A 15,298-nucleotide genomic window follows, 5' to 3' on the forward strand; every position below is an offset into this window, starting at 1 on the left:
GGGCTGGATGGAAGATCTCAGCTTGAAGCCCAGAGCAAATATTACATTCTTCCTTGTGGTACTCCCAAAACATATTGGGAATATTTTAGGAGTGCAGTGTGAAACCAATCAAGCCCTCCATGAAAAATGGGAATTTTTGGTTCAACTCTGCTTAAACAGAAGTGCTTTAGATGTTAGGGCATATCAGAACCAAGTCACCTAATAACAGAAAATTAAATTAACAGCTGACTGGAAACTCACATGTAAAATTAGCAGCTTTGAAGTCTGGTGGCTGTGAAGAGAAGATGGATGGCTTTTACAGCTTCAGTTCAACCCTTAAAATGGGTTGGTTTACTTTTTTCTTCTAAGGTTGTAACACATTTGTTGCTGATCCCAATTGGAACAGTACGTTGCTTAGTTTCTGTTTGCTCCTCCAAACTGGGGGCATACCAACCATGATCTACTACAGGTAATATACCAACTATGTGCAAATACTCTGAAGCATTTGACCAATACATATCTTGCAAGTCTCTCTCTCATGCTCTGTTTGTGATCATAGAAAAGGACACGAGAAATTAATCATTTATGCATTTCAAAGTGTAAAAGCGGCCAACTTTGTTGCATTTAAATAAGCCAAGTACAGAGACATCAATCAATCTGCTACTATGTGATTGAATTAGGAGATGAAGTGATTTTAGATTTGAGTGTTGCTGCACATGGTGGTGTTGATTAACTGAGCAGTTTAAAAGAGCACAAAATGACACTGTTATTCACTTCTAATGTTTTTGCTTTTTTTAAAGAAGAAGAAGAAAAAGATGGCGATCAGATATGTTAAATCATCATCTAATAAAGAATAAAATTTTTGTGTTGGGTGCTTGAAATGTGAGGAGAGATCTGAGAACTGCAACATGAAAAGCAAACCAGAGCAGATCTCTGTGGTGGTATCAATGAGCTCTCAGGTGTGAGTGTGTTACGTAGGTGGAAGCAAGGTGCTTGCTGCTCTGCAAATCTCTTTAAAAGGATAAATAAAAGTTGCAGAAGGAAAGAAACTGATAGACGGATTTCAGAGTAAGTGAAAGAATTTAAGCTCTGTGAAGTCACACACCTACTTGTTTATGATCTTAATATTTCAAAACAACATACAAACAAAAGTGGTCACGCATCATCCATCACAAGCTTACTGCACACTTCAGGACAAACTCAGCCACAATCCCACACATATAGACAAGAATGTTTCTCCAACTCGGAAGAAAAGTGAAAAGGTGACAAAGTAAACATAAATACAAAACACACACAGTATGTTTGCAAGTGCTCATCTCAGGCACACCGACAATCTAAAAACACACTCACAGGATACCTAAATACACAGATGTGAAAAAATAGTAATAATACATATTAAAATAAGTCATTCTGAGCTGAAAATAGGTTCCTCTTTCGCGTTTCTACTCGGCATACCTACACACGTCATGTTTACTTATGCCACATTACACACTTAACACTAAATTGACAGATTCAACTGATGGCTGAAAATGTAGACCGACACACACACTTCAGAAATACTAAATTCCCTTCTCTGTTTAATGTGGCTTCTCATGAATGCAAAGATAACTGAAGACACTAGAAATATAAAGGTTTTAACTGAGCATTACTCATAGCAGTCAGGTCTGTTAACCAGTTAGACTGGACGTTAAGTTGTCAACCATAACTTTGATTTTATTGTCTGAAAATCACAGGTGCACACAGGCCTGCTTGTAAAAAAGCTAGAATTTTTCAGATTTCTTCATGGGAATTTTGCATTTTTATTGTAAAGTTAACTTCCTTTGAAAACACTTTGATTCTTAAAGCTAGAAACCTAATTTGTACATTTTATGCTTGACTAGGTAAAAATTTTTTAAAACGTTACCGCTGTCTAATGCATCAGTTTAGCTGTGCAGACAGTGTCAAGTATGTAGCAAGTTAACTGCATCATTGCTCCCTTAATGAAAAATGCACTGCACACACTTACCTTACAGACTGATTGGAATTCCTCATTTTCTTCATCATAGCAGGCCAGCAGGAAGCCGCCATAAGTGCCCGCCCTTTTTCCTTTCCCCAGATAGGCGCCAATCACACAAAGATCTACTGTATCGCCCACCCCATCCAGGTAGTCCTTCTTCAACTAGAAGGAGGACAATGAGAAAAATGGTGTCAGTGTTTTAAAGTGTGCTCTGGGCCAAAGTAGTATATCTGGGTGTCATGAACTCAGATCTGAACTTAAGAAGTTTTGAAGTCAGCCTACTATTATCTGAAAGATATGTCAAAGATTAAAAGACTAATATGCCAGAGTGATTTAGAAAAGCTGATCCATGCATTTATCTTCAGTAGACAGGGTATTTTCGGCTCTGCTAAAAGATCGATCATCCAGCAGCAGCTGATTCAGAACATTGCTCTTCAGTTTTCACAAAGACGTGAAAAGTGGGTCAGATCCCTCCAGTTTTTAACTCTCTACACCAACTTTGTCTATTAAAAAGTTGATTTTAAAGTGCTGCTGTTGGTTAATAAAACTTTAAATGGTTTGGGGCCAAAGTACATCCCAAATCTTCTGAAACATGATGAGCCTTCAAGACATCTCAGGTCCCCAGGAAGAGCTTTGCTTTCTGCCCCCAGAGTTCAAACTAAACATGGAAGTATGCTGTTGCTGGTCCCAGATTGTGGAACATTCTGCCTCTGCATATCAGACAGGCCTCCTCTTCGCCTGATTTAAAGTCTCTTTTTAAAACTCACATTTTCCTTGGCTTTTGCATACTTTCGAGATTTTAACATTTTGCTTGTTTTTATATTTTAACTTCTTATTTATTTGATTAGATTGTTTTGATTGAGGCCCTGCGATGGACTGTTGACCTGTCCAGGGTGTACCCTGCCTGTCAGGGATATGCTGGGATAGGCTCCAGCTTCCCTGCAACCCTTTATTGGACGAAGTGGTATAGATAATGGATGGATGTTTTAAATGGTTTTATTATTTGTGCTTTTAGTCTTCTGTACAGCACCTTTGTGGTTGTTTTTAACTTTGTTTTTACTCTCTTCATTTTCACTGTTGATAAATTTGGGCAAATTTTTCTCTCTTTTTTGCGCAGCTTTGCTTACTGTTCACCGACCTACAGTTTAAGGTCAGCTATACTGTCTAAATATCTGGGCTACTGATAAAATTTAGGAGTGTAATATATTTTAACAGGATAAATATACACATATTTTCATAGTACCATTACAGCTGCAATTAAGGTTGTAATCTGGATAACAGGCAGAGCTGTGCCGCCTTGTTTATTGATCTATCCAAAGCTTTTGGCACAGTGGATCATATTAAAGAGGAAATTACATAATGTAGAACTCTCTGTTCATGCATGCTGGTTTTCAAGCCTGCAAGAACTCCGTGTCTAAGAGTTAATGGTCTGAGCTCAAATAGGGTAACTACTGATAATGGGCACCCCAAGGCTCGGTACTTGGCCCACTCATGTTTTCATTATACATAATGGTATAGGCATAAATGAGGAAGGAGCACACACACATCAAGCTGTATGAGCGCTGCACTGCTTCTATTCTATTCTCCTCAGTTTTACAATGAAGACAGTCTTACACTGCCAAGCTCCATCATTGAATGATAATTTCAGAAATCACTATTTGCTGTTTATGTTTTGCAAGTTCAGTTTTACAAAACCAAGTTAATGTATTTTTCTAATTCTAAATATAAGCCTTTCTGATAGTCCTGATATTGTGATATCTTATGAGAAGAAAGTTGAGGTGGTTACAAACTATTGATACTGGGAAACCAGGTTGGTTGAGTGTCTTAAGTTTAATTGCCACATTGAAAACCCTGTAAAAAAAATAAAAAATGTTAAATAAATAAAAATAAATTGTCACTTTATTAAAGAATCTAAAATTTGTAAGCCTTGATTATGTAGACATTGGTAAGATGGCTGTGAACTCATATTATACTACACAAAAGCATGATTTCTACTAAACTTCAAGTCTTCTGCTCTAAATTTGTGGTTGAAAAAACAAAGAAAGTGTTGGAGGAAGTGTTTGTTCCTATTTGCAACATATATGTGATTTACTACCATATCATGATGTTTAGCCCCACCATCACATATACACGCACCTTGAGCCAATTATGGGAGCGCTTGGCAATCTCATAGGTAGCATCCTTTTCCAGAGTCTTCACCATCAGGCCCTCACAGGAGTCTACACACACACACACACACACACACACGCACACACGCATTAATACAACAAAACACGATTCTGGGAGCCCAGAGAGGAAATTAAGAGATTATCTACCTGATACATGAAATGTCACTGTGTGTGTCTCAAAGGAAACAAAGACTAAGTGGACAAAGAGGCCTATAACTCATATACACATTCTGCTCTTTCTAAACAGTGAAAACAAATCCAACACAAGAAAACTCATGCAGACACCACACATAAATAACATCTAGGCCTATCAAAGAAACAGCACGCAAAGACAAGTAAACAACCACACACACACACTCACACAGTTTACACAGAAGGCAGCATGCAAAAGCACAAGTGAAATGATGCAAACGTAACAAACCCACACACAAAAAGGTTCAAAAAGCACAGGGACAGCAGGCGAGAAAACAATAACACACTTTGCACACACACAAAAGTTCAAGGCACAGCAGGAAGGAAAACAGGAAGGAAAAATCTGCCTCTGTCTGTCAGAACACACACACACACACCTCGTATAGACTGCTCCAGGAACTCTGCGATGGTATCCGTGTCGTCGGAGTCGATGGAACGGGCAAACTCCAACTTTCCCTCCACTGGTGAGAAGCATTCTCTCAGCAGAGCCCGACGCCGGCACAGCGGCTGCTTTACCAGAGACTGAACACACACAAACGTAATGAAATACACACATCATTACAAATGCCAAAAGTGTATCATTACAACCATTTCCTCTTCATAGCTCGAAGGCTTGCAATGACAAGGATGAAACGCCATCTCTAGCATCTACCCACACACATACAAACACACAGTCTCAGACTCTCAGAATAAACTCAGATCATACACACACAAACCCCCAACATATACACAGTCTTCATAGTGGCAAATCTTTGAACACGTTTACAGCCACCTACTGTAATTTCAGGTATTTTTAACTGATATTGTGACAAATTCTCCTAAATAATACAAAGGTGTCAACACCTGACTGTGGTAAAGCAGCACAAAGAAAAGATACCACACTCCTTTCATCATTTCATTCAGCTTATTAGGCATATTGCTGCTGTTTCTGACATATTTCAGCTCAAAATATGCATTTTTATGAGTCAGTGCATCAATGGTAAGCAAATGGGGGATCACAATGGTTTGAGAAGTATTATAAAAATCCTTATGTCAAGATTGCTATTAAAGTTTTAGAGTATACTCAAGGTATGTAATATAAATTTTAAGAACTGCCAGTGTTGTGGCGTGGCTCGAGTCTTCTCGTATTAAAATCCAAAATCTAAAATGCAATGAACAGTTGATTTGGAGGCTTTGAATCCCTCTAATTTGTCTATTAGACTTAACTACTTACGTCAGGTTCAACATCATCTTGCAAATGTATTTGTTTTTTTTCAGCATCACAAAATGCCTGCAGCAAGTACATTAAAACATACCAACAGTTGCCAGGCACTGCTGATCCCTGGAGTCAGTGTAACACAAGCATAGCTTTTCTGGAGAGTTAATGCATATCATACTAGAAAATGGGACTGTGGCATATTCTGACATGCAGACATGCATCAAAGCAGAAGCAGTGTGGGTGCTTGCATAAAGTGGATTTGGTAAAGGTGTCATGCGGATATATCGCTCTTAGTGTTTGTGCTGTATCAGAGCCTCCTACACACAGCTCTTTTGTTTTGCCTAAAAGTTGACAAATCTGTAGAAATTTGAAGTCTGTCAAAATAAACTGAATACAAACTGCTTTTGGAGTTGATGCATCTCTTCAGGATATCAGAGTTGTAATAACATTTTTAAAATATTAGCAAGGAGTTTACATTTATAGTACGTCTTCGGTGGTAGATACTGGCTCAACTAGCAGCTGGATGGTCAGGTCTTAGCTGTGTGGTTGGAATATAGACTGTATGTCAAAGATTAACTCAACCACTAGGCTTTAACCAGGAAGATAAATAGGAAGTACAGGAAAATGCAGTAACAGTGATTTTTATTAGAAACTGCCTCCCAAGAATATTTGGCTTCGTGGTCATCCAACCATCCAAACAGCCCTGAATAAGGGACCTCACACTCCAGTCCCTGAGGGTCACTGTCCTGCAGGTTTTAGATGTTTTTCTGCCCCAACAAACCTGATTCAGATCAAATGGATCTGAATCAGGTATCCTTGCAATCCGTCAAAGATCCGGGAGGACTGGGGACAACAACATGGCCAGAAACAGGGTTTTCTGATATTCATTGGAATATTTTTAAAGCAATACCTGAAGGCATAAAATTCTGTGTGTCTGGTAGACCTCTGGAGCAGGATTTTTCAACAAAATGAAGGTAACAAGGGTCCCAATTGATATTCTGGCTATACAGGATGAGCTAAAAGCTGTTAACCTTATCCATGCTACTGATCCCAATTCCATTTTTTTGATCACTTTTATATTTCTCTTATTTTGAACTGCAGCAATGCAACAGCTGTGGGTTCCTGAGTAAGGCCCTTAACCCCCAACTGCTCCCCAGGTGCTATACTATGGCAGCCCACTGCTCTTAGTCCAGGGGCTTGCAACTGATCCTCAAGAGCTGCAGTCCTGCAAGATTTGGATGTTTCTCTACACCAACACACCTGATTCAAATTAAATGGATCCAACAGTGTATCAAGATCTGCTCAGTGATCCAGTGTGAATTAGATGTGTTGAAAAAGGCAAACATCTACAACTTGCAGGGCTCTTGGTGGTTGCCTACACCCATCTTCGTGTAACTAGGACGGGTCAAATGCAGAGAAGCAAGTGAGAGGCTTCAAAGGATAAATTTACAAACCACTATAATATGTCACAAAAGCTACATCCACCCCATATATCTTGTATCCTGACCCTCTCACAACAGCAGCAGAGTTAGTGGTTACAAGAACTGTGGGGTACAGGAAATGGTACATTACAATTTCACAGAGTAATAACAACTAATATTACTTTTGATTTATTAATCCCAATTGAGAAATTAGGCTCTGCATTTTACCCATTTCTTGTCGATTTACTAGAGAGCAGTGGGCTATCATATTTCAGGGCCCAGGGAGCAGTTTGGGTGGGTGTTAAGTGCCTTGCTCAGGGGCCCATAGAGCAGAGTATGGAGATAAACAACAAAACAGCCACACCATATGACAAAGCCTGTGCAGGCAATAAAAAATGAACCTCTAACATTTATAGAAAAACCCATATTAAGTGGGAATTAGTCATGATATTGCAGAACTTAAAAGACATTTGGGCTCCTTTACTGATGTAATTTGGTTTCCATCCACTTGGGAAAACTCACAGCACTGGCAGACAGAGGCACACACTAATTAGAACTTCAGCAGACTCAAGAAATTTGTTTAAGAAAAAAATAAATAAAAGAAAAAGAAATTTGCTTACAAAAAACAAAAAGAAAAACAACAAAAAAAAAGAACAAATCAAGGGTACATCATGGGAATATAAACATAAATGCAACCCCGCATTTAGTCACAGTTACCATCCACAACACACACACACACACACACACAGTCTAACACATGGGCTCAACAAAAGCACAGACTCTCTCTGAGATTCAGAGACTCAGACAGACACACAATCAAAATACACTGCTGGAATTACAATGAGCGTTACAATCATTATCTAGTTACGGCCTCAGAAGCACCGTCATTGGCATTCAAGGACACTGCTGGCATCTCGGCGGAGCAACGAGCATGCAAGTATGATTGCAAACAATGAAAACGCACTCGCATGCCAGTTTTAAAAGGCCAACAGGAGCATTTCGAGTAATACTTTCATTAGGAACACTTGGTCTTACCTCGCCATTGAGATAGAGGAGGTCAAAAGCAAAGACGCACACTTGGACTTTGATCTCTGAGGCATCAACATCCTGCAGGAAAGCATCCAAATAGATTCATTTTAATATTTTTCTCTTGATAAAAACATGCAAATTGGTGCATATTATTCACAAGTCACTACACCCAACCTTGGGATTTGTGGCAAAGAGCTCTTTGATTTCTCCATGGTTCATCTTGAAAGTTAACCATCCAGCTTTCCTCAGCTTCCCTCTACCTTATTACAGAATCACACCTCTTTGGTGTGCTCATCGCTCTCTCTCTGTGTACTATTTCCTGCACCTCCACTTACTTCGTTCCCCTCTTTTTACTTCTCCATCTCCTGCTCTCACCTTTCTTGCACCTCATCCTGTTTACTCCACTCGTTTACCCCCACTGGTCTCACAATCAACTGTCTCATTACAAAGGTGTCCATCATGGCCCCCAAGGTAAAATTCCATGACGTTGTACTACAACGAAGTGGTATTGAATTGCTTAGAACAGGCTGTACCAGCTATCTGTAAATCCATTATTCTGTTTGTTAAAATTATTCTGCTCCAGCAGCAAGCTTGTTTCATATTCAGGATTTGTTACACCAGCTTGTATTACTAGAATGTAAAAATGCTAGCCTGCACACTTTTTGACCACTAATAACTCTAGGAATTCAGATTTTCCTGGGTAAAGTCCCAAAGTTTGTGTTCTTGCAGTCATGCAATCGATAGTCCTGCTTCTTCAGGCTGCAGACATGCCAAAAGCAACGATATGCATAAATTAAATCTGTGTAGATCAGTGGTTCTTAGATTTTTTTTTTTTAATATTGTACCCCAGTGGAATCATTTTTCAGTCAAGTATCCCCCTAAACCAGCTGTGTCAATTTACATTTTAGTTGAGGGGCCACAATTTAGTCTCCAGTGGTCCGGAACAGCTAAAGTAATACCAAGAAACAATGAAACCTCGTAATTTCACCCTTTGCTTTAGTGCAAACAAATAAATTATCAAGATGTTAACATTTAATATACTCTTCTTTTAGAAAATATTGCCAAAATTTTATTTATATATATATATATATATATATATATATATGAAAATATAAAATGTATAACTTTGCATATTTTTCAAAATTCTTCATAGAAATATGAAGTATGAAAGATGTTTAGTGTGCTATTAATTAATATTTTCTTTTTTATTTTCTGTACATTTTCCTTTTTTTCCCCTTATATATATATATATACACATTTACACATACACATAATAAAAAAAAAATTTTAAAAATTAAAAACTACTTCAACATTGCAATTTCCTTCAGGGATAAATAAACTATTTTCTTTATTAATTTAATTTTAAATCACAGGTTACAATTGATCTATAAAGTCTAAAAACATTTAATCACAGGTATATGGAAAAGAAAAATACAGTATTTCACATTATGACTATGATATTATGATTGTGACTTTCAAGATGTAGAAGTTATTATAATGTACATACATGTACGTCACTACATGTGTGTCGTAATCCTGACCACCTGAACTGAATCACTTCACAAAACAAACTGAAATCAGAACTATCAAGTAACAACTACAAAAGCTATAACGACTTACCCCACCTCCTTTTTTGTTGTCATGTACTCCCTGGAGTGTGTGCAAGTACTCCAAGGAGCACATGTACCCCCATTTGAGGGCGTATTCACACCAGCCTTCGTAATTCAAATCTGAGTCCGTTTGCTCAGAAAGTCCGCTTCATTTGGGGTATTATGGAAGCGCCAACAAATACTGATTCGAATCAAAGAAGCGGACTCAGTCTGTCTACAAACACAGGTCCCGGTCTGCTTCAAGCAGCAGACCAAATACAGGAAGCAGACTATAGTGCCTTGTGGGCTCACCGCACGGCATAGTGGGTAAATGCAACCACAAAATACAAGCATGTGGGGCGATGGGGAGCAGTACTGCCTCTGGGGGAGAGTGGAATACCATATTTAAAAGATCAGATTCATTTGTGAAGTGCAGTGTGAACGCAAACTCTGTCTGGGAGAATATTGCCGGCCCCAACAGAACCGAGTCCCTAATTAGACCGGGTCAAGTGGACTATCCTGGTGTGAATGCACCCTGAAAAACATTGCTGTAGATTAATGACATACGCTCTTAGAGCGCAGTGCAAAGATAGTGTTACACATGATAGATGTTTAAATTGCTGGCAGAGATCCTAGATTTGATCAGATGTGCCATGGATATCCTTTGTATATAAACACAGACCACCCTGTAAACATTTTAAGCACTTTAAAAAGTAAAAAACCTGTTTAGACTCTTATTCATCCCCCTGTATCATCAGGCAGGTGTTGGTTTCAACCTTAAGTTGCTTGACAACAAGTCCAATCAAACAATCAGAGCTTAAAGACTTACCTTCAGTAACGAGAACAAACAAGTCTTTACTATGCCATCTGGCTCCCACATTGTCATTAGAACAAGATATTTCTCATTACATAAAAACACTAATCTTTGCTTATTTTTCTGTAATTAAAACTGCTTCAGGAATGTGTGTTTAAGAGCTGGTGGCTCAAAAACGTTTTTTTTTTCCAACAACAGTAAAGCTAAGTCTGAACATGGGGTCAGGGTTTTTCCAACATAGCTGTTTGCTCAAGTACTCAAATCATTGTTTTGTTCCCTACATAAAATATATTTTTTCTTTGTAAACACCATGTTTTTCCAAAGCTGGGTTTACTGTAGAGCTGAATTTCATGATACCCTAAAACCTTTATGGAAGATGATGGGAAAATGTAAAGTAAAATCCCTGCACTCTATCAAACTGAGGAGATTTTTCTATGTTCTCCATTACTTTCCCCTCTGCTCATTAATGTTGCTTAATTAGTGCAAATGAAGTTTCATCTTCATATCTGGAAAATTTCATTTCACCAAGCGTGCTCCGTGTTAGCAAAACACCGGAGAAGCTGCCATAGGGGCAGTTTGTGATCAGTTTAGGCATCAAACCATCACCACAACTAACAATGATTGAATAATATCGGCCAAAGCATCCAGCAAATAAGAAAATCAAGATAATCGTTTCCAGTTATTTTCCTCATCACGTTCTTCATATTTGTGCTCTCATTTCTTCTTTTCTCATTTCCCAGGGTGTCATTATGCAAACAAAAAGACGAGGTAAAAGGAGCGCTTACGCCCTAATTGTGACTGGTGTAGTGGAAAGAGGCCGTTACTCTGATCAAAATGGAGTAAACACCTAGCTGACATTTTCAATCTCATCCCCACTTCTCGATTCACTTCACTCTTCTGTCTCCCACCCATCAATTTGCGCCCTCTTTTTTTTTTTTTTAAATATTTTCCCTCTTTCACCGTCCATCTCCATCAGTCTGCCGGATCATTTCACTCTATTATCTCACTCTCCTCCACCTTTAGGTTTTCATCTCTGTCTTGTTGTGTCTTTTCAACCTTTTCACTTTTTCCTTCTTCTCTCATTATCTCCCTGTTTTCTAACTTTATGACAGCACACATATCTTACTCCTCCTTTCCTCTGCTGCATGACATTTTTCTCAGTCCATACCTTTCTCTTGCGAGTGGTGAGGACCTGGAAGGGCTGGATCTGGTTCTTCTCAGGATCCCAGGCCACAGCCTCTGAGTCTACAACACAGGACACCACAGAGTCCTTCTTCATCTGTGGAAGAAGTGAGAAGTTAAAAAAAGAACAATTAGAAAAATTAGGAGATTTATAGATTAAAAAGCCAGTATGGGAAAAAACATATCACAGGTGGAAGGTTATAAGAAAACTATAATCTTCTTATTTCTGTAAGACTTGTAACAAGCGGAATAATGTGGCTGGATGCCCAAAAACTTCATCAGAAACATTTTAGATCCTACTTGTTTATAATTTCTGCAATAAAGATGAGGTTTGGGGAGCTGGCAGTTGCTGCTGTGAGCAGGAAATTACAGATCGGGTATAAGCTAGGGATAAGTCATCTAACTGATGAGCAGACTAGACTGACCATCATCACTAATTCTTCAAGATCAAGAGGGAGCTAATTATCTCAGCAACCAAATGATACGGGTCAGGTTGATTTTAGACCACAGCAAATTCTCAAATGTTTAAAATTTACAACCTGGAGCAGACTGGGAGTTTTAATCAGCGAGTAAAATCTGAGGAAGCAAATCCGAGTTAAGAGCAAGAGTCACATTAGAGGAAACAGGTTGTTTGGAAATAGTCTCGTATTAAACGCAACCAGTTAAGCTTATAGGGTCATTAGGCTAAGTATTGCATTAATTACCAATTAATTCATCAGCATTAATATTTATGTACTTATATAAATTCATAATTTAAAGCATTAAGGTGCAGTAGTTCTCCCTTATTAATATGCTAAATAATGCAGCAAGGTGCAGAAAAATCTAATCAAACCATCTCCTCTTTCTAAGAGACTGATGTTGTGTAGAAGTTTCACAAAGGCACCGTTCTTCATTGTGTCCATAAATACCAACTTCCTATGATATGTCAGAAAAAGAGATGCTTTTATAATTTCAGTAATTTCTCAAATCAATGTTCTGCCACATTAAAAAGCAGTAATCAGTTACTAAGATGAAAGCTTCATTCAAACAACTGACATGAGTTATATTTAAAGCACAATAAATACCACAAAGGCTCGCGAATGACATATGCAGAAAAAAAATGGAATAAATAAAAACTATATCATGACAAAATTTAAATTCCGGCTCCTCTCATTTCACTAATCATTTCTTCTCGTCACAAAACCAAGAATTTAGGCAAAAGCAATGGTGAGAAAAGTAGACAGCAAAGCTGGCAAATCAAAGAAACATTAGGGTGGGGGGAGGGGGTACAGGAGTACATGGACATAAAGGGGATGAGAAGAAAGAGGTGAAAGAGAGCACAACAAATGAAAGACAAGGTTTTAAACAGGAGAAGTTGAGTGGAAAAACAAAGTCGAGTCAAAGTCAAATGATAAGAGAGGAGACTGGAATAAAAAAAGAGGAACCAAAAGGAAAAACAAAAAAAGGTGAGAAGACAGCAGTCAAGAGCATCGACAGGCAAAGATGGAAGCAAGGTGAGAGTGAATATTTAACGATGTATGGGAGTGAAAAGAGCAGAAGAAGAGACCATAAAGGTGAGATTAGACAGGTATCATGAAAGGTGAGGGGAAAAAAAGAGGTAAGAATGGATAAGAGTAGGAAGAAAAGAAAAATATAACTGAGAAGAGCCAGGAGTACTTGGGGAAACAAGTATCATCAAAAGTAATGAAGAAAGAAGAGGAATGATTAGAAAGAAGAAAAAGATGAGTGGACAGGGAGCAAGAAGGTGAGCACGAGACACAGAGTCATGTCGCCTTTAAAGTTTTTAAAAGTAGCAAAAACAAAGATGAAAGGCAGTGTGGGAGAAACGTTTGAGGGCAGATGTTGTGAGGAATGCAAAGACTCGAGGGTGAGATTGATGAATGTGCACTTTGAGCATTCAAGTCATGACAGCAGAGAGCTGCTGGACAGCAGGGTGGGAAAGGTCTGCTAGTTCCTCTAACAACAGTGTGAGCATCTCCAAACTGAAATCAAATAATAACTCAACTTGTTTTTATCTGAAACAATGAGACTGTTAAACTTCCTGCAGCTTCTTTCAGGAGAGGTTTGTCTTTAAGCTGTTTTTTTTTTCCCACAAGCTGACATTTTGTCAGACCAAAGCAGGAAACTCACATGTGTAATTGCTAAAAAATTAATTAGGTTTGTATTTCATTTCACCCCAGCTACGTTTGAGGCTTGTAACTGTACACTGACTGGAGAGGCTTCCTGGGCTTCTTAATGGAAAAGAGTTCTTGTTAATGTCAGTAATTTCATCTGAGCTTTTCCTGCTATGAGTCAGAACGCTCGCTGTGGGAAAGCTCCCTAAGAGAGGAGGGAGATGTAAGGAAATGAGAAGAGAGGGATGCAACAAAGCAGCCCAGCCATCTTTGAACCATGAACGCAGCTGATCATTAGTGATTTAAACTCCCTGCTTTAACAGAGTGCCCACCCAGCAGAAAGCTGGAACCATTTGTTGTATAAATAACTTCATAAGCTCTTATCAGTTCTGTCAGCGAAGAAACAAATAAATGTGATATCTTTAAAATGAGTGTAAGAATGAAAACAACAAAGATTTAGGGAGAAAATACACAAATAGTAAAGCCTTGCAGTAGCACAGCATAGCTGCAACCATAACTCTGAGGCAATCATTTTAACATAAGCTCATTTACATGACCATTAAACTCAGATATCTGGGAGTAATTATATAATTGTAAAAATCTGATCTGATGCATCTACATGCACTTCTGAATTAGTATATTTAAAAAGTCCTTGTCTACACTGACCAGTTGTTATCAGATTTATTTATTTTATCTTCGTGGTGACGGGAATTCCTGTTATTTTCAAAACATCCGGTCTTTGTCGAACAGGACGGCACCCACGTTGCTAGGCTTAGCTGCTAATGTGTTAGGTAATAAGCTGCTTAAGTTTACAGGTGAATGTTTTACTTCAGAGGTTCTCAAACTTTTTCTGTAGGGGCCCCTTTTCATCCATAATAATAATAATAATAATACCATCCCCTCCATCACACGACCACATGCATCTCAACGTTTACAATTAAACATACGAAGAAATGTGCTGCAGAATAAAATTATTTGGCAGAGAAATAGTCTTTAGTCATGCCACATAAACTACTCGTGCCATATTAAATATCTGAACCTGGCATTATCCCGCTGAGAAAAGCTGATTTTGGGCATGTAGGTGCTTTGTCACAGCGGTGAATTGAATCTGCCAAAAATTACTTTATACTCCTTTTTTATGAAGTTTCTGATAGCTTTCCAGCCATATACATTTAGAGCTGGTATCACTGGGTGTCCAGAACCAGTTATAAAGAGGTCTATTTAAAAAATCGGAATTTGGTCTCATCTCTGTGAGAGAAGCTGATTTTGGATGGAACCGAAGCAGCTCTATCATTTATTTTGTCTTTTTACATCTTTGCAGAATTTTGTGTGTTTATCCAATTTCTTATAATCCAATAATAGCAGTTATCGGATGAAGGGTATTGGATTTTGCTGTCTACATGACCGCTTGAAATATCTGGTAACTCCAGAAATCAGGTATTGATCAGATATTTGGTGTGCATGTAAATGGACTCACTGATTACTCTAAGGGATAAATCGCCCAGTCAACCAGTTTGGATCATTAGATGTTAGACCCAGTAACTTCTAACCTTGCAACTAACACAAAACTTAAACAACTAAATTTGATGTGTTGTTTTTTTGTTTTTTTTTTGCAC

The 15,298-nt window shown here is 38.3% G+C and overlaps 1 protein-coding gene across 1 annotated transcript in view; it reads right to left on the reverse strand.

Annotated features, from left to right (window-relative positions):
* Nucleotides 1–15,298, reverse strand: part of lig1 (ligase I, DNA, ATP-dependent) — a 62,263-nt gene that overhangs the window by 13,461 nt on the left and 33,504 nt on the right. The window contains exons 19-23 of the mRNA XM_041992723.1: nt 11,555–11,665; nt 7,990–8,061; nt 4,713–4,857; nt 4,112–4,194; nt 1,985–2,137 (exon numbers count right to left, since the gene is read on the reverse strand). Coding sequence (XP_041848657.1) covers nt 1,985–2,137; nt 4,112–4,194; nt 4,713–4,857; nt 7,990–8,061; nt 11,555–11,665 — 564 coding nt within the window. The remainder of the gene's footprint in view (nt 1–1,984; nt 2,138–4,111; nt 4,195–4,712; nt 4,858–7,989; nt 8,062–11,554; nt 11,666–15,298) is intronic.

This window comes from Melanotaenia boesemani, chromosome 8, assembly GCF_017639745.1.
Source record: "Melanotaenia boesemani isolate fMelBoe1 chromosome 8, fMelBoe1.pri, whole genome shotgun sequence".
Lineage (NCBI taxonomy): Eukaryota > Metazoa > Chordata > Actinopteri > Atheriniformes > Melanotaeniidae > Melanotaenia > Melanotaenia boesemani.